The sequence below is a fragment of the Pristiophorus japonicus genome, chromosome 7 (genome assembly GCF_044704955.1).
Source record: "Pristiophorus japonicus isolate sPriJap1 chromosome 7, sPriJap1.hap1, whole genome shotgun sequence".
Taxonomy (NCBI): Eukaryota; Metazoa; Chordata; class Chondrichthyes; family Pristiophoridae; genus Pristiophorus; species Pristiophorus japonicus.
This window is the reverse complement of record NC_091983.1, coordinates 79,114,979-79,141,149: the sequence shown is the minus strand read 5'-3', so window position 1 is coordinate 79,141,149 and position 26,171 is coordinate 79,114,979. Positions and strand designations below refer to the sequence as shown.

The 26,171-nt window shown below is 44.2% G+C and overlaps 1 protein-coding gene across 4 annotated transcripts in view; it reads right to left on the bottom strand.

Moving 5' to 3' along the window:
- Positions 1-26,171, bottom strand: part of ldah (lipid droplet associated hydrolase) — a 414,051-nt gene that overhangs the window by 238,737 nt on the left and 149,143 nt on the right. For 3 of the 4 annotated variants that reach the window (XM_070885075.1, XM_070885078.1, XM_070885077.1), the window contains exon 3: positions 17,991-18,125. The exons of the other annotated variant lie outside the window; for it this stretch is intronic. In XM_070885075.1, the coding sequence (XP_070741176.1) occupies positions 17,991-18,125 (135 nt within the window). The remainder of the gene's footprint in view (positions 1-17,990; positions 18,126-26,171) is intronic. 4 annotated transcript variants of the gene reach the window in all.

Genomic DNA, 26,171 nt, shown 5'->3' with positions numbered 1-26,171 from the left:
GATTGGAGAAAAGCTGATTTGGAGGGGCTGAGAATAGAACTTGGGAAAATAAAATGGGTAATAATATTGGCAAACAATGATGTAGAATAACAAGGGGAAACATTTAAAACGGTGTTCAACAGAGTGCAGGAACAATATATTCCGCTAAAACAAAACAATAAACTAAACACTAATGAGAATCCATGAATGAATAACGCCATAAGGGAACAACTGAGGGTAAGGAAAGAGGCATACATTAAGTACATAGACAGCAGGGGAGTGCATGATAAGGGAGAATACGGAGAGATTTGGAGAGAAGTCAAAATAAACAATTAGGAAGGCAAAGAGGAACTATGAAATTAAATTATCAAGGAACATAAAAGAAAATAAGAATGTAAGAACATGAGAACATAAGAACGTAAGAAATAGGAACAGGAGTCGGCTGTACGGGCCCTCGAGCCTGCTGCGCCATTCAATCAGATCATGGTTGATCTGATCATGGACTCAGCTCTACTTCCCCGCCCACAGCCATAACCCCTTATCGTTTAAGAAACTGTCTATTTCTGTCTTAAATTTATTCAATGTCCCATCTTCCACAGCTCTCTGAGGCAGCGAATTTCACAGATTTACAACCCTCCGAGAGAAGAAATTTCTCCTCATCTCTGCTTTAAATGGGCGGTCTCTTATTCTAAGATCGTGCTCTCTAGTTCTAATCTCCCCCATCCGTGGAAACATCCTCTCTGCATCCACCTTGTCAAGCCCCCTCATAAACTTATACGTTTCGATAAGATCACCTCTCATTCTTCTGAATTCCAATGAGTAGAGGCCCAACCTACTCAACCTTTCCTCATAAGTCAACCCCCTTATCCACAGAACCAACCTAGTGAACCTTCTCTGAACTGACTCCAAAGCAAGTATATCCTTTCGTAAATATGGAAACCAAAATTGCACACAGTATTCCAGATGTGGCCTCACCAATACCCTATATAGCTGTAGTAAGACTTCCCTTCTTTTATACTGCATCCTCTTTGCAATAAAGGCCAAGATACCATTGGCCTTCCTGATCACTTGCTGTACCTGCATACTATCCTTTTGTGTTTCATGCACAAGTACCCCCAGGTCCTGCTGTACTGCAGCACTTTGCAATTTTTCTCCATTTAAATAATAACTTGCTCTTTGATTTTTTTTCTGTCAAATGCATGACCTGACACTTTCCAACATTATACTCCATCTGCAAAATTTTTGCCCACTCACTTCGCCTGTCGATGTCTTTTTGCAAGTTTTTTGTGTCCTCCTCACACATTGCTTTTTCTCCCATCTTTGTATCATCAGCAAACTTGGCCACATTACACTCAGTCCCTTCTTTCAAGTCGTTAATATAGATTGTAAATAGTTGGAGTTCCAGCACTGATCCCTGCGGCACCCCACTAGTTACTGGTTGCCAACCAGAGTATGAACCATTTATCCCGACTCTCTGTTTTCTGTTAGTTAGCCAATCCTCTATCCGTACTAATATATTACCCCCAACCCCATGAACTTTTATCTTATGCAGTAATCTTTTATGTGGCACCTTGTCAAATGCCTTCTGGAAGTCCAAATACACCACATCCACTGGTTTCCCTTTATTCACCCTGTTCATCACATCTTCAAAGAACTCCAGCAAATTTGTCAAACATGACTTCCCCTTCATAAATCTATGCTGACTCTGCCTGACCGAATTTTGCTTTTCCAAATGTCTTGCTACTGCTTCTTTAATAATGGACTCCAACATTTTCCCAACCACAGATGTTAGGCTAACTGGTCTATAGTTTCCTGCTTTTTGTCTGCCTCCTTTTTTAAATAGGGGCGTTACATTTGCAGTTTTCCAATCTGCTGGGACCTCCCCAGAATCCAGGGAATTTTGGTAAATTACAACCAATGCATCCATAATCCCTGCCGCTACTTCTCTTAAGACCCTAGGATGCATGCCATCAGGTCCAAGGGATTTATCTGCCTTTAGTCCCATTATCTTACTGAGTACCACCTCCTTAGTGATTGTGATTGTGTTAAGTTCCTCCCCTCTTATAGCCCCTAGACTATCCACTGTCGGAATATTGTTAGTGTCCTCTACCGTAAAGACTAATACAAAACATTTGTTCAGAGTTTCTGCCATCTCCATGTTCCCCATTACTAATTCCCCGGTCTCATCCTCTAAGGGACCAACATTTACTTTAGCCACCCTTTTCCTTTTTATATACCTATAGAAATTCTTGCTTTTATATATTTCTGTTTTTATATTTTGCGCTAGTTTACTTTTATTGTCTATCTCTCCTTTCTTAATCATTTTTCTGGTCGTTCTTTGCTGGCTTTTAAAAGCTTCCCAGTCTTCTGTCCTCCCACTAGTTTTGGCCACTTTGTATGCCCTTGTTTTTAATTGGATAGCATCCTTTATTTCTTTAGTTAGCCACTGATGGCTATCTTTTCTCTTACACCCTTTCCTCCTCACTGGAATATATTTTTCTTGAGAGTTGTGAAATATCTCCTTAAATGTACAACACTGTTCATCAACCGTCCTATACTTTAATCTAGTAAAATATTTTACAGGCACATCAATAAAAAAAGGACAGTTGGGATGGGAATAGGGCCATTAAGGGATAGACAGGATAATACCACAGGTAACGATAGAGAGATGGCAGAAATATTAAATAATTATTTTGTATCAGTATTTACCAGTGAGGTAGAACAGGTGGTCATGACATTGGATGATTAGATTAGTAATAAGGTAAGGGCATTAAAAAAAACACAGGGGATTTCTTAAATAAACCAATCAAACTCAAAAAGGATAAAATCCCTGGTCCGGATAGATTGCATCCACCCATTTAAAAATAACCTAGGGAAGAGATAGCAGAGGCATTACTACACATATTTAATAACTTGTTAGAAAACGGTGTAGTGCCAGAAGACTGATGGATAGCTAACGTAATACCTATATTCAAGAAGTGGGATAGAACATGTTCAGGGAATTATAGATCTGTCAGCTTAACATCGGTGGTAGGAAAAATAATGGAATCCCTACAAAAGGAGAAAATAGAACATCTAGAAACCAAAAATATAGTAATGAATAGTCAGCATGGATTTCAAAAGGGAAAGTCTTACTTGACCAACCTCATTGAATTTTTTGAAGAAGTAACAGAGAGAGTAGATAATGGTAATGCGGCAGATGTAATTTTTCTAGATTTTCAAAAGGCCTTCAATAAGGTACCCCATAATAGACTGATGAACAAGATCAGAGAATGCAGAGTCAAGGGACAAGTAGCAGAATGGATAGCTAGCTGGCTGCAAGACAGAAAGCAGAGACTAGAGGTAAAAGGTAGCTATTCACAGTGGCAGAAGGTGGGTAGTAGTGTTCCACAAGGATATAGAGGCACGGGAGAGGTGCTGAGAAGATTTACAAGGATGATATCAGAAATACGAGGGTATACATATCAAGAAAGGATGATCAGGCTGGGTCTCTTTTCTCTTGAAAAAAGGCTGAGGGGTGACCTAATGGAGGTCTTTATAGTTATGAAAGGTTTTGATAGAGCGGATAGAGAATGTTTCCACTTGTGGGGAGCAGAATAACTAGAGGCCATCAATATAAGATAGTCACCAATAAATCCAATAGGGAATTCAGAAGAAACTTCTTTACCCAAAGAGTGGTGAGAATGTGGAACTCACTACCACAGGGAGTGGTGAAGCGAATAGTATAGATGCATTTAAGGGGAGGCTAGACAAGCATATGAGGGAGAAGGGAATAGAGGGTTGTGCTGATAGATTTAGATGAGGAAAGAAGGCAGAAGGCTCAAGTAGAGCATAAATGCCCACCTGGACTGGTTGGGCCAAATGGCCTGTTTCTGTGCCTTACAGCCTATGTATGTAATCCTATGAAACCAGAAACACCATTGTTGCTAATAGATATTAAAAAAAAATCACAAAATCGTCACATTGTATTTTATAGGAATACAAGATCTAGGATTAGGAATTCCGCTTTATGCATCACATTCATCAAATTAAAGGATTACCCTGTTTAACTCAATGTATTGTCATGACCGTGTTGGCATTGTTCTTGACTCTGGGATGATAGGAAAACCTTGCAATTAAATAGCACCTTAAATGCACCAAATATCTCAAGGCAATCCACTGAGGCTGAAACAGACTCAGAAAATTATTGGGGGGGTAACTGAAGGTATGTTTGAAGAGTAGTTTTAAAGAGACTTTTCTGTGTGGAGAGAGAAGTAGCAAGGCAGAAGGGTTCAGGGAGAGAGTTTAGAGTGCAGAGCTAAGACAGCTGAAGGATCTGCCACCAAAGGTGGAACAAGGGATGCCAGAGGGAGAAGGTCACATGCTATCATGTAGGTCTGGAAGAGGTTGCAGCCAAAGGACATTGAGAGGGATTTGTAAAGAAGAATGATGAATTTGAATTTAATGGGTTAGTGGATGTCGAGTCAATAAAAGTCACCAATATGTGGGGTGATAGGGGAACAAGACTTAGTGTGGGATAGGATTCAGGTGGCAGAGATTTGAACGAGTTAGAGTTTATCTCGGCTGGTGTTTACACAATCATACAGCACAGAACGAGGCCATTCGGCCCATCTTGTTTGTGCCAGCTTTTTGAAAGAGTTATCCAATTAGTTGCACTCTCCTGCTCCTGCCCTGTAGCTTGGCAGCTTTCTCCTTTTCAAGTATATATTCAATTTCCTTTTAAAAGTTACCACTGAATCTGCTCCCACCACCCTTTTACACAGTACATACCAGATCGTAACAGTTCATGAGAGAGAAAGTCCTAGTTCACCAATGATTTGGATTTGAAGATTGTGGGTTTAAGCCCAGATCAGGAACTTGTGGTAAGAAAGAAAGAACTTGCTTTATGTAGCATCTTTCACTTCCTCAGCATATCCCAAAATGTTTTAGAACCAATGCATTGCTTTTGAAGGGCAGTTGCTGTTAAGATATAAAATGCAGCTGCTAATTTGGTGGTGTTAGTTGAAGGGGGAATGTTGGCCAGGACAGTCAAAGAATTATGTGCTTTTCTTTGATTAGTGCCCTGAGATTTTTTTTATTGCATTGAGACCACCGTTCAATATCTCATCCAGAAGTAGGCACCTCAGACAATGCAGCACTCTCTCAGACCTCAATGAAATGTCAGCTCAGATTACATGCTGAAGGTTGCTTGAACCTACAACTTTCTGACCAGAGGCAAAAGTGTTACCAACTTGGCTGTGCTGAAAATCTGAGAGCTATAAATTCGGTAGTGCCCAAAATTTTTGAAATCTTGAAAAATTAGCACGAGATGTTAATGATTCGCAGCTTTCAATAAATTGGCTGTTAGCACTCCAGAAAAGATTGGGGGGCTAAATCAAGCACTTAAGACCTCAGTGGGGCGCTACCAACAGAATAATAATAATGAATTTCAGGAGCAATGCTATCGGGAATGATCCTTCAGACTGGCTTCTTCCAGCTATTAAAGGGGTTGCATCATTATGCAGATCCTCATCATCAGCATTGCTGGCTGTGACGATGACCTGCAATCAACGCAATCCCCTGATTGTAATGGCTGATCCCACTCACAGGAAGAGAGCTCGTCGTTTCACGGATGAGGCATTGGTCGCGAAGGAGGGTTGCTGTTCCCAGACACTGGAAGGAGGCCATTGTCCCAGGTCTTCAGGGCAATGTGGGGGGAAGTGGCCCAGGGGATCTCGGCCAGTAGTGTGGTCATACGCAGCCTGATACAGTGCCAGAAGAAATTCAACGACCTCACTCGGATAATCAAGGTGAGTATAAGGTCCGACATGCCAGCATCTGAACCTCAGTCTGTGTACATTGCACAAAGCACCACACCCCCACCACGCATCTGCACCTACTCAAACTCACATCCACATCTCACGCCTTGTCAACAATTACAGCTATTCAATTATGTCATGCATATCTCCTAAACACATAACTGAACTCTGGCTCATATACATTTGTTTCTGTTGCAGGTCAAGGCAGCCCACAATAGGAGGGAGCAGCAAAGAAGAAGCAGGGTGATGCGCAGCTCCAGCAGCTTTCAGACCATGAGGAGCGAGTGCTACGACTCATTGGGCAGCAGGTGGTGGGCCCCCTGGTCGTCGGTGACGTCGACCCCATTGGTGCCCACAAAGGTATATTCATCCCCTCTCCTTCTCTCATCCCACTTCCCACTCACACCGCAATCCTTTCTCACTTTCCAGCTCCTGATCATGTCTGCATTCCTTGCTCCATTCCTGCTCCCCTGCCCTCACCTTAACACGAGTCTTGTGCCTTTATGCTTTCAGTTAATTAGCAACTAGATGACCAGCCTGTCTCTGAGCCTCCCACTGTGAGTAAGGAAGGAGAAGAGGAGGAACAAAACACCGCATCACTGCATCTCTCACCCACAGGCACCACCTCAGGTACTGACACTAAGCAATCTTTAGAGGCATGTTTAGTAGTGGTCTGCACTAGGTGATGCACTGGGGATAAGTGGGCTGCAGCAAGGCCAAGGGGGAAAGGGTAGCTTGGGAGCCACCTCCCCAGAGGGCGAGTTCTGCTGCACAGGACTCAAATGGGGAGGCGTTCACAAGAAGGGTCATAGCATGCACTTCAAGATGATAGGTGCAATGGCAAGGGTGCCAGAGAGCCTCTCGGCAATCATAGAATCATAGAAGTTTACAGCACGGAAGGAGGCCGTTTTGATCCATCGTGTCCATGCCGGCCAACAAGACGCTATCCAGTCTAATCCCACTTTCTAGCTTTATGGCACTTCAGGTGCACATCCAAGTACTTTTTAAATGTGGTGAAGGTTTCTGCCTCTACCACCCTTTCATGCAGTGAGGTCCAGACCCTCACAACCCTCTGCGTGAAGATATTTCCCCTCAAATCCCTTCTAAACCTTCTACCAATTACTTTAAATTTATGCCCCCTGGTTGTTGATCCCTCTGCTAAGGGAAATAGGCCCTTTCTAGCCACTATATCTAGGCCCCTCATAATTTTATACACCTCAATGAGGTCTCCTCTCAGCCTCCTCTGTTCCAATGAAAACAAATCCAAGCTTATCTAATCTGTCCTCATAGCTTAGATTCTCCATTCCTGGCAACATCCTCGTAAATCTCCTCTGTATCCTCTCCAATGGTAAGGAGTGTGAAGGAGTCCACCTCCAACATTGCACAGAGCTCTGTGCATACCTTGGAGCTCATCATTTCCACTCTGCAGAGGATGGTGGAGGCCCAGAGAGACTGTGTGGATACAGACCTCATGATGCGTGTCATGGACGATGTGATAGCTTCCATTGCAGCACAGACAGAAGCAATGCAAAGTCTTAGTGTTGTCATGCAGTCAATGGTTGGTGACATCGAATCTCAGATTGCTCTCATGCAGTCTCAGGTGGATGCCACGCAAGCTCTGACTGCTGCCTCGTCGTTGGGTCCACCATAGTCTACCGGGGATCTCACGGTTTCGCAGAAGACCACCAATCTGTGCTCCAGCAGATCGATTGGGATGGTGTCCCGGGGGAGTGGCAGTGAGTCAGAGGAGCAGAAACCTGCTGTCCTCTCCCAGAATCACAGCATTCTTGATCCCACCACTGTCACTCTGCCATTGGCACTTGTCGTTGCCTGTCATCCAGCCAGCCCAGACTGCCACCGCCCATCCTGAGGTGGCGCAGTGTACAGCCAGTTTTTCCAGGCCCAGAGCTGGTCGAGGGAGTCCTGCAAGGCCATCTGTAGTCTCTGGCACCAACACTCAGCATCCTTCCACCAGCCCTGCAAGGCCACTGTCCTTGCTGAAGCGGAGCCTTCGAACACACTGTTCCTCAGTGAGATTGATGGAGGAGAACTGCTTCTGGAATACCCTGGGTGGGTAAGAGCCGTGTTGGCCCTCTTCCCTGTGGCCACATTTTGCAATCTTTCTCTTTGCCTCCACTGCCTTCGTAATTGATGCTGGAGGACAAGGTCCAGTGCCAGTATAGCCCCTATTAAAGTACGGAAATGTTGCACTTTGAAATGAAAGTGAATAATTTTTCTGAGGTAGAAGATTCCTTAAAATGAAAATGCTGAAATCTTTCAAAACACCTGTTTGCCGATGTGAAACTGACAAGGCAGCATTCTTTGCCAACTAAAAATAAACCGGATGTTGATGCCTTTAAATACCGCTCCTCCAGTGGCCATCTGACTGTATACCGCCTCCTCTATCTGCTTTTGCTAATGACAGGCGCTCAGGCAGGGGGCGAGAGGGAATTTCTGATCTGGGGTGCTAATGGGTGTTGCGCACCGGATGACGTCATGATCACCGAGACACTAGGGACTGAGGTGCTAAGTATTAGCGGCAGCGCAAAAACGGCAGGGAATTTTGCGGGTGTCGTTCAATTCGCTGCACCCGGCAGCAAACCCATTTGCAACCCGTTATTGCACCCCCGGAGGTGCTAATGGGAGGCGCAAAGGAGGCCAATTTCTTCCCCTAAGAATTTAAGTTGTGGGAATACAATCTTATCGAAAGTGTCATGTTCAGGTGGACATTAAAGATCATATGGCATTATAAGAAGAACAGGGGGAAAAAAACTTTCTTTTCTGGTCTATAGTCCATCCGCAAACAATATCACCATATAACAAATTAATAATTAATCTCATTGTTTTTTGGATCATGATACATGATGAAGGGCTACCACATTTGCATACATAACAATAATCACTGCATCTCAAAAAGTAATTTATTGAAAGTGAAGTGCTTTGAGATATTTCTGAGATACAATAAGGCACTAATGCAAGTATTTCTTTTCAGTAATTCTCATTCCATAATCCTGGTTTTTGGAGTGGAAGGAGTGGAGAGAAATTAAAGCTTTGGATCCAGAAAAACATTTTATGATTTAGCTTTTGTTTTACAATAACAAGCATCAAATGTTGGTAGTGTCATTTGGAAAGATTCTATAATCTTTTGCCACAATTTGTTGTCCTTGGAAAAAAATAGTAATGATTGATTTGGGTTACCCTTTCTGGCCTCTTTGTTGATCTTCTGCTCCCTGTCCTAATCACTTCACGCTGGCTATTTATTGATTAAAAAGCAACCAGTTACAGTTTCTGATGAATACCTCAGAGCGCAACATCTATGACAATAGCTGGAAAACTGCAGATAAAAGTTTGAGTTCACACAACTTCTTCTCCAGCAGGATTGTGTACATCTGATCTTTTAACGAAGACAGTCAAAGCTGCCTAGATTTTCATTTTAAATTATTCGGCTTTGCAAAGTTGGATGATATTTTACAATTATTGTTTGTCCAATATAAATTCTGTGTTTATTTAGGTATTAAATATATTGCCTTTATTTCTGCTTCAGTCTTGGAACCCTTTGGAAATTCATGAGGCAATATTGTAATAAATAGCATGTTTTAAGCTGGTCATGAAAAAGAAAATCAGACCAAATACAGTACTTTTTTTCTTAATGACTAAAGCTGCCATAATTAGAACCTGAAAGTTCACTTCACAGTTTAGGGTGAAATGTAAAATATGAAGCAATTATAATTGTGCGAGTCCTAATTAGATTTTTTATTGTCTGCGAACATGTCAAATAACGCCACTCAACCTTGGGGCAAACTTATCCACTTAACTGCTAGATTTCTCCCAATAATAGTTGCATACAAATCTACTCTGATACCACAGATAGGTCTGGAAATTGCATCATGCTGCACTCATTGTACAGGCATAAAATGGGTACATAAGGATCCAATATGGTAAGCGCCGTGCATGCAGTGGTTAGTTTCTGCAGGCACTCAACAGCCAAACCTGCGGTGCTTATGAGGTCCACCTAAAAATGAAGTTGAACTCTTTTCACTTTCCGTAGTATAGAGGTAGGATGTGCAGATGTGCTACTCCTGGCTCTACATGAATACCACAGGTCGCTGCCGGCCACCGCTCACTGCCCTCCCCATTGCCTCCCTCCCACTCTCTCAATTCACCTGAGGACCTCGGCAGTCGTTTAAGCCAGTGGATATTGCTGACCCTCCTTGCCGACACCCCGGGACCGGTGAGCTACCTCTGGGGCTGTGAATGGTGCCTGCAGCTGAGGCGCGTGCAATGTGCGCTGTACCGGGATCACGTCCCAATTCCGGCACGATCCAATTTCTAGGCCAAAATGTTTATAGCACCTGCCCAAAAATAGTCGATTACTGACTTTTTCAAATTGTAATTTCAAAACTTAGACACAATCCCTATATCTTTAAATGAATAATAGAAGTATGTCAAAACAGTACTCGTGGTAACTAGTAAATGTGGAATGACTAAGACAGCACTGTCATATATTATTCACAGACCTTGATTACACTGTATCTATGTGTTTGCCCCGACTAATGGGGTTAAGGCTCATCTTGCAGATCATCCTCTCAACCTTACCAACCATTTAAATCATTCTGGACCATTTGTTCCTCAGCTACCACTTTTTCCTTTCACTTGAGTAATGAGTCACATGAAGAAGGTAATAAATGGTTCACTGTTTGCATTTGCCATCTTTATTGCTGAACATGTGTTTCATATATTAACTGAGCCCATTCCTTCTCTCCTTACAATGAACTGCAGCCCTGCATCCAGCCAGTTTAGCAAAAACGGCCTTGAATATACCTTATACATCTGTGCATAATTATCTTAATCTAGAAGAGGTTTAGACAAGGTCTTTCTTCGCAAAAATGCTATAAAAGTGCCCTAAGCACATTATACTGTAGGATAGGACTATGCACAGTAGTGTGTAGAGACAATCTGAAATGAAAATGTATTGCTTCGGGATGAAAACCATGTGGAGATACTGCTCAATCATCATAACTGCAGTTCAACTTGTTAGCCTATAGTGCACAATCAAAACAAAAATATGGCAACAAGGTGAATTCAAGATCTTGGCCAACGTCTTTACAAGTCAAAGGTTTAAGGGTGTCAGTAGTAACAACCTGCTTACAGTAGAGTAACCCTTCATTAGAGTTTGATGCATTACAGAATCAGACAAAGAGCAGGCACTAGTGTTCCTCCCAATTTAGCAAAGCTCCTTTTTAGTCACCCATGGTAAATTGCTGACCTTTTTTAACTGGAGATGCTTCTCTTGGAACAGGAGGATTGAAAGTTAACAGTACTCTTTCATTAATACTGTGTTATGAGTTCCCAGCAAAAATACTGAGAGGTGTGCTGCAGCAGAGAAAACATTTTCTTTAATCCACTCCACTGGTTACAGACCAAGTGCTGCTCCATGACTGCTGTGATCATGAAATAGCAAGCATACTCTGTGCCATGCTCATAATAAAGGATGAAACTGAGTACTGTGTACAATGAGCAAGTGTGACCTTAGCTCTTTTAATGCGACTCCAGAGTGCAGCTACCTCGTGGGTGGCCTCCTTATATACCCATGCTCCCAAGGGATGCTGGGATCCCTTGGGACTCCAACAGTTAGGCCCTCTGGTGGTAGTGTAATACAGATTACAAGGGGTTAAATACATAACATCACTCCACCGTGAAGTTAACAGTACACTTATTTACAAGGTGAGACGATCTGGAGCTTTTCGCTCCCTTATCGATCGTCTCGGTACAAATGTGGGTGTGGGTGGAGTTGGTTAGTTCTTCACTGGGCTGTTGGGCAGCCGGCCTTGCTGGGCTGCTGGGGATGGTGAGTTCGGCTTCGTGGTCAACATGATGTCAATTGCCATGTGTGTGTGTGTTGGAGGGTCAAAGTTGGTGGGGTCCTCTTCGGGTTGTTTGTAGCTGTTGGTGAACTGCAATCTGATTTGATCCAAATGCTTTCTGTGCATTTGTCCATTGGCCAATTTGACCTGAAACACCCAACTCCCCTCTTTGGCTGTGACCGTGCCAGTGAGCCATTTGGGAATATGTCCATAATTAAGCACAAACACAGGATCATTGATCTCAATATCGCGTGACAAATTTGCGCGGTCATGGTACACACTTTGTTAACGTTGCCTGCCCTCCACGTGATCATGGAGATCAGAGTGGACAAGAGCGAGCCTTGTTTTTAGCGCCCTTTTCATGAGCAGCTCGGCTGGGGGAACCCCGGTGAGTGAGTGGGGTCTGGTACAGTAGCTGAGCAGCACTCGGGACAGCCGGGTCTGCAGGGAGCCTTCCGATACGCGGTTCAACTGTCCATTCTGCCTGGCTGTTGGATGCGGGCTTGAACGGGGCAGATGTGGCGTGTTTGATCCCATTGCGGGTCATGAATTCTTTGAATTCAGCACTGGTGAAACACGGCCCATTGTCACTAACGAGGACATCAGGCAAGCCGTGCGTGGCAAACATGGCTCGTAGGCTTTGAATCGTGGCCGTGGATGTGCTTACAGACATTATCGCACATTCAATCCATTTTGAGTAAGCGTCCACGACAACCAAAAACAGTCTGCCTAGAAATGGGCCTGCATAATCCACGTGGATCCTTGACCATGGTTTGGAGGGCCACGACCACAAACTTAGCGATGCCTCTCTGGGTGCATTGCTCAGCTGAGATCAAATGTTGCACTGGCGCACACATGACTCTAAATCTGAGTCGATGCCGGGCCACCACACATGGGAACTGGCTATGGCTTTCTTCATTACAATGCCCGGGTGGGTGCTGTGCAGTTCACAAATGAACGTATCTCTGCCTTTCTTGGGCAAGACCACGCGATTGCCCCACAACACAGTCCGCCTGCAGGGACATTTCGTCTTTGCGCCTGTGGAATGGCTTAATCGCCTCCTGCATCTCCGCTGGGACACTGGACCAGCTCCCATGGAGGACACAGTTTTTTTACCAAGGACAGTAAAGGATCCTGGCTGGTCCAGGTCCTGATCTGGCAGGCTGTAACAGAAGACTTTTCGTTCTCGAATGCCTCCATGACCATGAGCAAGTCTGCTGGCTGTGCCATTTCCACTCCGGTGGTGGGCAATGGCAGCCTACTGAGAGTATCTACGCAGTTCTCTGTGCCCTGTCTGTGGCGGATTACGTAGTTGTATGCCGACAGCGTGAGCGCCCATCTTTGGATGCGGGCAGAGGCATTGGTGTCAATCCCTTTGCTCTCAGAGAACAACGATATGAGCGGCTTGTGGTCAATTTCAAGCATTTTTTTTTACTCCGTAATCACAAGCCAGAGCCTCTTTTTCAATCATGCTGCAGGCCCTTTCGGCCTTGGACAAACTCCTGGACGCATACACGACCGGTTGCAAAATCCCCGATTCGTTAGCCTGTTGCAACACACACCCAACCCCGTATGACGACGCATCGCAAGCCAACACTAATCGTTTACAAGGGTTATACAGGACAAGCAGTTCGTTTGAACACAACAGATTTCTAGCTTTCTTAAAGGCAGCCTCTTGTGAATTCCCCCATACCCAATCGTCTCCCTTGCGCAGTAGCGCATGTAGGGGTTCTGGCAGGGTGCTTAACCCAGGTAATAAATTACCGAAATAGTTAAGGAGTTCCAGGAACGACCGCAGCTCCGTCACATTCTGTGGTTCCGTCTTGGCGTCGGTGGGTCTGATGCCGTCTGCTGCGATTCTTCTTCCCAAGAACTTGACCTCCGGCACCAGGAAAACACACCTCGAGCATTTCAACCTGAGCCCCACGCGATCCAACCAACTAAGTACCTCTTCCAGATTCTTCAAGAGCTCAATGGTGTCCCGACCTATAACCAGTATGTCGTCCTGGAAAACCATGGTGCGAGGAACCGACTTTAGCAGGCACTGCATGTTCCATTGGAAGATTGCCGCAGCCAACCGAATCCTGAACGGGCACCTGTTATAGATGAACAGACCTTTGTGCGTGTTGATGCAGGTGAGGCCTTTCGAAGACTCCTCCAGCTCCTACGTCATGTAGGCCGAGGTCAGATCCAGCTTGGTGAATGTCTTCCCTCCAGCCAGGGTCGCAAATACGTCATCTACCTTGGATAGCGGGTACTGGTCCTGTAGCGAAAAACGATTAATTGTTACTTTATAGTCCCCACAAATTCTAACCATGCCGTCCTCTTTAAGTACTGGGACAATCGGACTAGCCCACTCGTTGAATTCCACCAGCGTGATGATGCTCTCTCGCTGCAGCCTGTCCAGCTCAATTTCTACTTTCTCACGCATCATGTACGGTACCGCCCGTGCCTTGTGGTGGATGGGTCGCGTACCGGGAACCAAATGGATCTGCACTTTCGTTCTCGAGAAGCTTCCAATTCCTGGCTCGAACAACGATGGGAACTTGCTCAGAACCTGGGCACGAGGCATCGTTGATGGACGAAAACACTCGGATGTCATCCCAGTTCCAGCGGATTTTTCCCAGCCAGCTTCTGCCAAATAATGTGGGGCCATCCCTTGGCACAAGCCACAGCGGGACTTCGTGTACTGCTCCGTCACAGGAGACTTTTACTTCTGCTCTGCCAATTACAGGGATTAGTTCCTTGGTGTTAGCCCTTCGTTTGGTGTGAATGGGGCTGAGCTTGGGCCTGTGTGCCTTTTTGCCCCACAGCCTGTCGAAGGCCTTTTACTCATTATCGATTGACTCACACCCGTGTCCAGTTCCATAGATACTGGAATTCCGTTCAGTAGCAACTTTCAACATTATTGGTGGACATTTCTTCGTGAATGTGTGCATCCCGTACACTTCTGCCTCCTCGGTACAAGTCTCCAATTCAGCCTGATCCCCAGTGGATCGATTTTCCTCTGCAACGTGGTGGGTTGCAGGGTTTGCCGCTCATCTGCATATTCGCTGGAGGTGTCACATTGTTCTGCAACCGTTGCACGCATAGTGCTTGAAGCAACATTGATGGGGCTGATGATCACCTCCACAGGGCCAACAAGGTGTTAACTGCCTCGCATTAACGACTGATGGCGAACTCTGAGTCATCTGAGGTCATGCAGCAGCAGCCAGCGTGTACGTTCTGCCATGTATAATTCTGCTCGAAACCGACGTTACTGGCCGAAACTTCTTTATTCTGCGAAATCTGTTTGGTGTTGTTGCTGGTGGACATAAATGCCTCGGCTATCGTTATGGCTTTACTTAGATTCGGAGTTTCTACAGTCAACAGTTTGCAAAGGATTGTCTCATGGCCAATGCCCAGTACAAAAAATAGTCTCTGAGCATTTGTTCTAGGAATCCCCCAAACTCACAATGTCCTGTGAAGCGCCTTAGTTCGGCGACATAGCTCGCCACTTCCTGGCCCTCAGATCGTTGACATGTGTCGAACAGATATCTCGCCACCAAAATGCTTTCCTTAGGGTTTAGGTGCTCCCGGTCCAGCGTACATAGATGACCTGGAAGAGGGGACAGAGTGTAGTGTAACAAAATTTGCAGATGACACAAAGATTAGTGGGAAAGCGGGTTGTGTAGAGGACACAGAGAGGCTGCAAAGAGATTTAGATAGGTTAAGCGAATGGGCTAAGGTTTGGCAGATGGAATACAATGGCGGAAAGTGTGAGGTCATCCACCTTGGGAAAAAAAACAAAAAAAGGGAATACTATTTGAATGGGGAGAAATTACAACATGCTGCGGTGCAGAGGGACCTGGGGGTCCTTGTACATGAATCCCAAAAAGTTAGTTTGCAGGTAATCAGGAAGGCAAATGGAATGTTGGCCTTCATTGCGAGAGGGATGGAGTACAAAAGCAGGGAGGTCCTTCTGCAACTGTATAGGGTATTGGTGAGGCCGCACCTGGAGTACTGCGTGCAGTTTTGGTCACCTTACTTAAGGAAGGATATACTAGCTTTGGAGGGGGTACAGAGACGATTCACTAGGTTGATTCCGGAGATGAGGGGGTTACCTTATGATGATAGATTGAGTAGACTGGGTCTTTACTCGTTGGAGTTCAGAAGGATGAGGGGTGATCTTATAGAAACATTTAAAATAATGAAAGGGATAGACAAGATAGAGGCAGAGAGATTGTTTCCACTGGTCGGGGAGACTAGAACTAGGGGGCACAGCCTCAAAATATGGGGGAGCCAATTTAAAACTGAGTTGAGAAGGAATTTCTTCTCCCAGAGGGTTGTGAATCTGTGGAATTCTCTGCCCAAGGAAGCAGTTGAGGCTAGCTCATTGAATGTATTCAAGTCACAGATAGATAGATTTTTAACCAATAAGGGAATTAAGGATTATGGGGAGCGGGCGGGTAAGTGGAGCTGAGTCCACGGCCAGATCAGCCATGATCTTGTTGAATGGCGGAGCAGGCTCGAGGGGCTAGATGGCCTACTCCTGTTCCTAATTCTTATGTTCTTATGTTATTATGTACACAATTCTTCGTAGGATTTCTCTGTTGGTTTTGCTGGAGCTAGGAGATTCTTCATGAGGCCATAGGTTGTTGCCCCACAGATAGTTAGGAGGGTCGCCCTTCGTTTGGCAGCGTTCTTGTCCCCTTCCAGCTCGGTGGCCACAAAGTATTGGTCGTGTCTCTCCACGAAGGCCTCCCAATCGTCCCCTTCTGAGAACTTCTCCAGGATACCAACTGTTCTTTGCACTTTTGGGCGGTTGTTCGTTACCTCGTCGCCAATTGTTATGCTTATAGTAAAGGATGAAACTGAGTACTGTGTACAATGAGCAAGTGTAACCTTAGCTCCTTTAATGCGACTCCAGAGTGCAGGTACCTCATGGGTGGCCTGCTTATATACTGTGCTCCCAAGGGATGCTGGGATCCCTTTGGACTCCAACAGGTAGGCCCTCTGGTGGTAGTGTAATACATGTTACAAGGTGTTAAATACATAACACTCTGTAAAGGATGTGAAGATTAAAACAGAATCAAATAATCCAATTTACATAATCCACCCAAAACACCTTGGGGCTGAAATTGCCCCTCCCGATAAGGCCTCTGGCCGCCTGAAAGCAGTGGCCACGGGGCGGCGTGGAATGACCACTGACTCTCCGTGGAGGGGCTGCCATTTTGTAAATTGCCCTTCCTCAGGGTCGGAGCGGTGTAGAAGACCGCTCCGCCTGTTTTCCCGCTGCTGCGTGCATGTGTCGACCGCTTCCCAACTGGTGGTGACCTCTTCCTGAAATTGCCCTGTGGGAAATATCCCTTTTGCGGAATTGCCCCGCGGGAGTGGCACCGCCACTGGTCGGTGCCCCCAACAGATTTATCTGCCGTTGCACTTGTTGAATGGGGAGGTGGCGCTGCCAGCAACGCCATTTCATTTTTTATTATCGGCCGACTGCCGGGTTGGCCTGACAATTATGCCCCTGGGTTCAGGCGGGCCGGCAACAGGCAGCCTGGCACCCCCTCTTAGGTGCCATGCCGCTGTCCCAGCCGAAACCCTCCCTGGTGGCCCAGTGTTTTCCACTAAAGTGGCTGCAAAGTTCGCAGCAGCCCACCCCTTTAACTAAAGGGGAGAGATGTTGTGACATCATCAGTGCGGCGCTGATGATTGGTCGGCGCGGCAGACCCACTGCAAGGGCACTGCCACTCCTCAGCCACCACAAGCCAAAAAAACCTACCAAGTGCCAAATATCAACGGCATCACTGAAGCATGGGTTGCAGCGGAGCAATACTTCAAAAAACGGAGGGTGTGCCCTGTTTCGGGCGGATGTCACTTTCTACCCCCTTGAGTCAACTTTAGTTTGCAGCCAATGCATGCAGACTTCCAGTCTCAGCAGGAATTTCCACAGACTCCTCATCCATATGCAGATTGGGATGTCTCAATGGACAGTTTAGATTTGAATATCCAATTAAATGGTTAGAACCAAAACCCAGCTGACTAAACTGTTTTTTTTAAACAAAACTTGAAAATGGTGCTTATCTGTTTCCAGGTTAAGATATCACTAGGTATAAGTATGTGGAAGCCTTCTACAAAATATTCGGTGCCACTTACAACTATTTTGAGGGTACAAAGGAAATTTCTACAATCGATAAATGTATCAAATGATATTCTTAAATTGTAATTTAATAAAAATAGTACAATGCAGAAGATGACAAGTGCAATAAAATGTTATGTGTAAAAGATTTAGCAGTTATTATATCTAACTATGTGGGACTAGAAAGAAGACAATATTATCTTAAGGACTCCAGACCATGTACAGTACCTTCTATCATCTCCATGTCTCCTGGGGGGACACAGTGGCCTGCGTGGCTTATGGCCCAGATGGGATACTTCTGGTTGAGAATCTTGTGTAAAATCTGCATGAAGGGCTTATAGTAACATACTATCCCTGGGTTCCCTGTGAAAATACACAGAAGACAATGGGTCTTTTAGAAAAATGTGTAAAAGTGGAAGAAAACAAGCCACACATTCAGTTTTGAAATCACAAAACATGCAGTAGAGGAAGAAATTGATGATTGTTTAACCTACAAGAGGTTAAATTTCCTGGAAGAAGCAAGCAAAACATAAGGTTTCTAATTTCGAGATAAATGTCAGCCTATTTATCTTGAATACTATCCAACACAATTGAAGACAAAAGTCTAAAATAAACATAGAATAGATATCATTTCAAACTCAAAAAAACTTAATAATGCCCTGCATAATTCATCATTAGATTAATAGCACTGCAAGTATATCTAACATTAGTAACAGAGTAGGTGAAACAAATGGAATTCTATCTTTAAAAAAAAATTGTAGAAACATAGTGCACAAATTGTTTTGAAAATACATATTGCATGTTATTTTCTAATTCTACAAAAGTTAAAGTAAAACTAAGGTAAAACTAAAGCAGCTAAAGACAACGAGAGGGAGCAGAATGTACTATACTCGCATTTAGAAATCCAAGTCTGAGGGTCATTCCGGCTCAGCAGGAAGTTTCACAAGCTTCTCATCCACGCCACTAGATAGAGCAAGTCGGCTCAGAGAGGAGAAAAAATTGTCAAAATGACCTAGGTCATCCACCAAGTGTTCCTTCAACATCTAAACAACCTCATGAAGAATTGCCACTTGGGTGAGGTGCCAGATGGGCTGTCAACATCTTTTGAATCAATACTTTCAGGAAAGGATGGGAGAAAATGATAATGGCAGCATTAAAATGGATTGAGGACAATACTGAATGGTCATACTTGATCATAACTTAGAATGTCAAGTAAAATTTCAGATTATTTTGTAGGTTTTCCAAATCAAGAATCAAGTCAAATCCTTACTCAAAGCCCATCCTTATATACTGTTGCTCAGAAACCTGCTCCATTCCTTTTTCCTGAAGTGAATGCAGGAGCCAGAATCAGTGACTGTATATTTAACCAATATGTTGAATGTAATTTATTATACGCGATATACTTGCAGATTCGCCACTAGCTTTTAAAATGTTACGTGTGTAAAGCAGTGAAGGATTACACATCACATGCATACACAGTAGGTAACATGCACAACAGGCTGACAAGAGAATTTTATTGTAAGAGTCAGAGACAGAATGACAGAAATTACAATAAAAATGTATGAAAGTCATACTGCAAGACCAAAAGAGTGAAAGATAGACAGATACAGAAAAATGCGAAACTCAAAAAGAGAGATACAATTAGAGAGAGAGAGCGAGCGAGAGAGAGGGAGATGCAGTTTTTACTTCTTCCTCTCAGCAATTCCATAGATGAAATAAAAATCTAACAATGAAATAAAAGGAATGGGACATTGGGTAGCTGCACACTTGCTGTTACATCTCTGGGACGTGAGTTTGAATCCAGCTCAGAATGATGAGATAAAAGTCTCTTCTCTTTGAGCTATCCTATCCTAACTCGCATCAAGTCCCATTCACCATCATCTCTGTACTCGATGGCCTACATTGGCTCCCGGTTCACCAATGCCTTGATTTTAAAATTCTCATCCTGGTGTTCAAATCCCTCCACAGCCTTGCCCCTCCCTATCTCTGTAATCTCCTCCAGCCGTGCAACCCTCCGTGAATTCTGCATTTCTCCAACTCTGGCCTCTTGTGCAACCCCTCCTTCCTTTGCCCCAACACTGGCGGCCATGTCTTCAGCCTAGGAATTAAGCTCTGGAATTCACTGCCTAAAGCTCTCCACCTCTCTCTCCTCCTTAAAACCTACCACATTGTTCAAGCTTTTGGTCACCTGTTCTAATGGCTCCTTCTTTGGCTCGGTGTCAATTTTTGTTTGATTATACTCATGAAATGCCGTGGGATGTTTTGGTACCTTAAAGAAGTTATTTAAATCCAAGTTGCTGTTCTTGTAGCTGTAACGGTAAAATGGATTTGGGCAGTCTTAATTCAAAATTAATTGCCAATCTCACTCTGATAGGCACAGGACTACTATTGTAGGAAAGAGAAATGTGTCACGTAGGTACAATAGGAGGTGCCAAGGTTGAAGTTGAAATCTTTTGGGCTAGGCTAGAGGGAGCTTTACATCTAACTGTGCTACATATGATCTGATGCTTGACGTTGATTAAGTTTCTGAAATGGGAGCACACAGATGGTCAATGCACAACTGGTGACAATTAAGGTCCACAATGTGAGTGAGTTATGATTGCTATGACACAAGTTGTCTTTTTTATAAACCCAGGTTGTGTTCTCTTCATCCAATTATCCAGGCTCTAATTATCCATGTTTTCGATTGTCGGTGAAAATTTGTGTCAACAGTTTTGATTAATATCTGTAATATCTTGAAATGCTTTTGTGATAAGAATGTAAGAAATAGGAGTAGGCCATTCAGACCCTCGAGACTGCTCTGCCATTCAATAAGATCATGGCTGATCCGATCCTGGCCTCAACTCCACTTCCCTGCCCTCTCCCCATAACCGTTGACTCACTTATCATTCAAAAATCTGTCTATCGCCACCTTAAATATATTCAAAGACCCAGCCTCCACAGCTCTGTGGGACAGAGAATTCCACAGATTCACGACCCTCAGAGAAGAAATACCTCCTCATCTCAGTTTTAAATGGGCGACCCCTTATTCTGAAACTATGCCCCCTAGTTCTAGACTCCCCCACAAGGTGAAATATCCTCTCTACATCTACCCTGTCAAGCCCCCTCATAATCTTATACGTTTTAATAAGATCACCTCTCATTCTTCTAATCTCCAATGAGTATAGGCCCAACCTGCTCAACCTTTCTTCATACGACAACCCCTTCATCTCAGGAATCAACCTCGTGAACCTTCTCTGAACTGCCTCCAATGCAAGTATATCCTTCCTTAAATAAGGAGACCAAAACTGTATGCAGTACTCCAGGTGTGGCCTCACCAATGCCCTGTACAGTTGGAGCAGGGCTTCCCTACCTTTATACTCTATCCCCCTTGCAATAAAAGCCAACATTCCATTTGCCTTCCTGATTACTTGCTGTACCTGCATACTAGCTTTTTGCGTTTCATGTACAAGAACCCCTAGATCCCTCTGTACTACAGCATTTTGTAACAGCTCTCCATTGAACTAATAATATGCTTTTTTATTTTTCCTACCAAAGTGGATAACCTCACATTTTCCCATATCTGCCAAATTTTTGCCCACTCACTGAGTCTATCTATATACCTTTGTAGATTCTTTGTGTCCTCCTCACAACTTGCTTTCCCGTCTATATTTGTATCATCAGCAAATTTGGCTACGTTACACTCGGTCTCTTCATCCAAGGAAGACTTGCTTCCACTCTTAGAATGAGTCCTTAGGTGGCTGAACAGTCCAATACAAGAGCCACAGTCCCTACCACAGGTGGGACAGACAGTCGTTGAAGGTAAGGGAGGGTGGGATAGGTTTGCTGCGCGTTCCTTCCGCTGCTTGCGCTTGTTTTCTGCATGAACTCGGCAATGAGACTCAAGGCGCTCAGCGCCCTCCCAGATGCACTTCCTCCACTCAGAGCGGTCTTTGGCCAGGGACTCCCAGGTGTTGGTAGGGATGTCACACTTTATCAGGGAGACTTTCAGGGTGTCCTTGTAACGTTTCCTCTGTCCACCCTTGGCTCGTTTGCCATGAAGAAGTTCTGAGTAGAGTGCTTGCTTTAGGACTCTGGTGTCTGGCATGCGGACAACGTGGCCTGCCCAGCAGAGCTGGTCAAGTGTGGTCAGTGCTTCAATGCTGGGGATGTTGGCCTGGTCGAGAACGCTAATGTTGGTGCGTCTATCCGCCCAGGGGATTTGTAGGATCTTGCGGAGGCATCGTTGATGGTATTTCTCCAACGACTTGAGGTGTCTACTGTACATGGTCCATGCCTCTGAGCCATACAGGAGGGTGGGTATTACTACAGCCCTGTAGACCATGAGCTTGGTGGTAGATTTGAGAGCCTGGTCTTCGGACACTCTTTTCCTCAGGCGGACGAAGGCTGCACTGGCGCACTGGAGGCGGTGTTGAATCTCCTCATCAATGTCTGCTTTTTTTGATAAGAGGCTCCCGAGGTATGGGAAATGGTCCACGTTGTCCAGGGCCGGCCATGGATCTTGATGACTGGGGGGCAATGTTGTGTGGCAAGGACAGGCTGGTGTCCCTGTGGTACCTCACTGGTTACAGTTTGTCAACCTGGAAATGACCGAATTATTCCAACTCTCTGTTTTCTGTTAGTTAGCCAATCCTCTATCCACGCTAATATATTACCCCCAACCCCGTGAGCTCTTATCTTGTGCAGTAACCTTTTGTGTGGCATCTTATCGAATGCTTTCTGGAAATCCAAATACACAACATCAACTGGTTCCCCTTTATCCACCCTGCTTGTTACATCCTCAAAAAACTCCAGCAAATTTGTCAAACATGATTTTCCTTTCATAAAACCATGCTGACTCTGCTTGACTGCATTATGATTTTCTAAATGTCCTGCTACTACTTCCTTAATGATGGACTCCAGCATTTTCCCAATTACAGATGTTAGGCTAACTAGTCCATAGTTTCCTGCTTTCTGTCTCCCTCCTTTCTTAAATAGGGGTGTTACATTTGTGGTTTTCCAGTCCGCTGGGACCTCTCCAGAATTCAAGGAATTTTGGTAGATCACAATCAATGCATTCACTATCTCTGCAGCCACCTCTCTTAAGACCCTAGGATGCAGGCCATCAGGTCCAGGGGACTTGTCCGTCTTTTGTCCCATTAGTTTACCAAGTACTTTATCTCTAGTGATAGTGATTGTTTTAAGTACCCCCCTGCCTCCCCAATAGCTCCTTGATGATCAATTATTGGGATGTTTGTCGTGTCCTCTACCATGAAGACCGATACAAAATATTTGTTCAAAGTCTCTGCCATTTCCCTGTTTCCCATTATTATTTCTCCAGTCTCATCCTCTAAGAGACCAACATTTACTTTAGCTACTCGCTTCCTTTTTATATACCTGTAGAAGCTCTTACCGTCTGATTTTATATTTCTTGCTAGTTTACTCTAATTTACTATCTTCTCTGTCTTTATCATTTTTTTAGTTGTCCTTTGCTGGTTTCTAAAAAGTTCGCAATCCTCTGGCCTTCCACTGTCCTTCGCAACATTGTATGCCTTTGTTTTCAATTTGATCCCATCCTTTACATCCTTAGTTAGCCAGGGATAGTTCATCCTTCTCTTAGCATCTTTTTTTCTCATTGGAATAAATCTTTGCTGAGAGTTATGAAATATCTTCTTAAGTGTTTGCCACTGCTTTTCTACAGTCTTACCCTTTAATGATAGTGAGCACAATGCATGCCAACTAACATCAGCCAAGCTGATGTCTTCAAGTAGGCAGCTCCACGGAGATCAATGTTCGAGGTGAGTGTGTGCTGCGTTTAGTGGTTACTGGTGTAGCTTGGGGAAGGGTGGAGTTAGCATTGAGAGAATGTGTCATATAGGTCCAATAGGAAGTGCTAAGGTTGAAGTAGGGAAGTCTTGCTACAACTGTACAGGGCGTTGGTAAGACCATACCTGCAGTACTGTGAAAAGTTTTGGTCTCCTTATTTAAGAGAGGATATACAGTTGTACCTCTCCAGTCTGGCACCCTTGGGACCTGACCGATGCCAGACCAGAGAATTTTTCGGACCATGGGAGGTCATGCTGACCCTAGCGTTGTCAGCAGTACCCTAAGACATACCGGGTACTGCTGACAATGACCTGGCTGCGTTCTGCGCATGCGCTGCACAGGAACCTACTGTGCAGCATTTCTCAGGCCCAGCTTTGGCGCCTCAGTCAGTCGCCACGCTCCTCGCTCCCTCTCCACGCCAACCCGACCAAAGAGGGAACACTGGAGGCAGCGGGGAGAAGAGGAGCAGCCAGCTCCAGGTCACAGTGCGGGTCGCGACCCACTGCCGGGAATGATGCCGGACCAGGGATGTTGCCGGACCAAAGAGTCCTGGACTGGAGAGGTACAATCTGTACTTGCACTGGAGGCAGTTCAGAGAAGATTCAGGAGGTTGATTCCTGAGATGCAGGGGCTGTCATATGAAGAAAGGTTGGGCCTATGCTCATTGGAGTTTAGAAGACTTAGAGGTGAGCTTATTGAAATGTATAAGATTCTAAGAGGGCTTGACAGGGTAGATGCAGAGAGGATGTTTCCCCTCATGTTAGAATCTAGAACTAGGGGGCATAGTTTCAGAATAAGGGGTCGCCCATTTACAACAGAAATGAGGAGAAATTTCTTCTCTGAGGGTCGTGAATCTTTGGAATTCTCTACCTCAGAGAGCTGTGGAGTCTGGGTCATTCAATATATTTAAGATGGCGATACAGATTTTTGAACAATAAGGCAGTCAAGGGTTATGGGGAGTGGGCAGGGAAGTGGAGTTGAGGCCAGGATCAGATCAGCTATGATCTTATTGAATAGTGGAGCAGGCTCGAGGGACCAAATTACCTACTCCTATTTCCTAAGTTCTTATGTAATATTCTTGATTGGCTCTCGGGTCTGATGACTGGGATTGAAAGTGGGTGTATGGGTAGATTTGATTAGCTGTCCATCTCCAGCCAACCTTATCAGCAGAAGCTGAGCAACAGTGGAGAGGGAGATCTCAATTAACTTTCAACTTCCATTATGCTCTGCCAGAGGAGAACTAGCCGGCCTTTTCACAATGGTGGATAATCAAAGTTCCAGTGTATTTGATTCATTTTTTTTGTTAAGAGTTTAATTTCAAATTAATTTTCATTTCGGTCTTTGCTGATTTTGAGCAGACATCAATTTGCATTTAATGATAGCTGAGCGAATGACACACAAGATAATGTCATACAAAACTATGGGGAAAAAGGCAGAAAAACCATGTATTCAAATTCTCTAAAAGAAAATTAACATTTAAATAAAGGCAAGATATGTTGGGAGGTAGTGATGTATGGAAAGATAAAACAAAAGTTGCAGCACTGGGTTGAAGTGGGCATAAACCATCATTGTAACCTACAGACTTGGTTAAAACCAGTTAGAATGTTGAATTACACTGATCAAGCACTAACGTGGGTGCCAATGAAATCTTTGCCTTACTATGCACAACGATTGTTAAAGGTTTTAAAATCAGCTTTAAGAAATAGAGAAATACAATCATGATGTCATTCAAATGAACGATTAACATGTTTAGAGACTGATATCTGGAAATGGGAATACAAAAGCTGACAGGAGTAGCTTAACTGAAAATGTTTACTTCTTGTGGCTTTTCATCTGTTCAAAAAAATGTCCATTTTACTTGATTTCTAAAAGATGTGCTGAAGTTCTCATGCTACAGATTAACTGCAAAATTAACCTCTGCATAAAAATTCACAGAACAAAGTTACAAATATCACAAAAAAAATTTCACAGAATACAAACTTCATTACAATTATCCTCAAAGGCTCAGGGACTAAAAGATCCCCGTGCAGATTAGGAAGGTTCTGATCTGGATCTGTGGACACTGCTGTTAACCTTTCTCATCTGGGGTGTTGGGGCACTACAATTGGACTCTGTCTACCCAAGATAAGGAGGGAAAAATTAACTTAGCGACTCGTTAAGAGTACACATAGATATCAGATGAGAATCATGTCCATCTGTGATGTCCTTCCTACTGTAGAAAAACCCACATATTCAACTGCAGAGGCCCAAATATGAAGAATGGCCACTGAAGAGGTATATATGGCTACCATGACCTGTGGAGCCATATTCCAAATATAATCACTATCCTCAGAAAAGGAGGGACAACTGGAGCCTTAAAATAAGAAATATCACTCGGTATTCATGGCCTGCATTGAGTGTATAAAATAAAATAATCAAATATTCATTTAAATGCACTGTAACACCACTTTTAATTGCCCTAATTAAATGTATACATCAGAAATGTAACCAAGTTGAGATGGCTTGTTTTCTAAATAGGTATATCTTTGGAGCGGAGGGTGTTTTTCGGCTTACCTTTCTTGAACACTACTTAAAGATCCCTTTTCAGTTACTTTGAGAAATGAT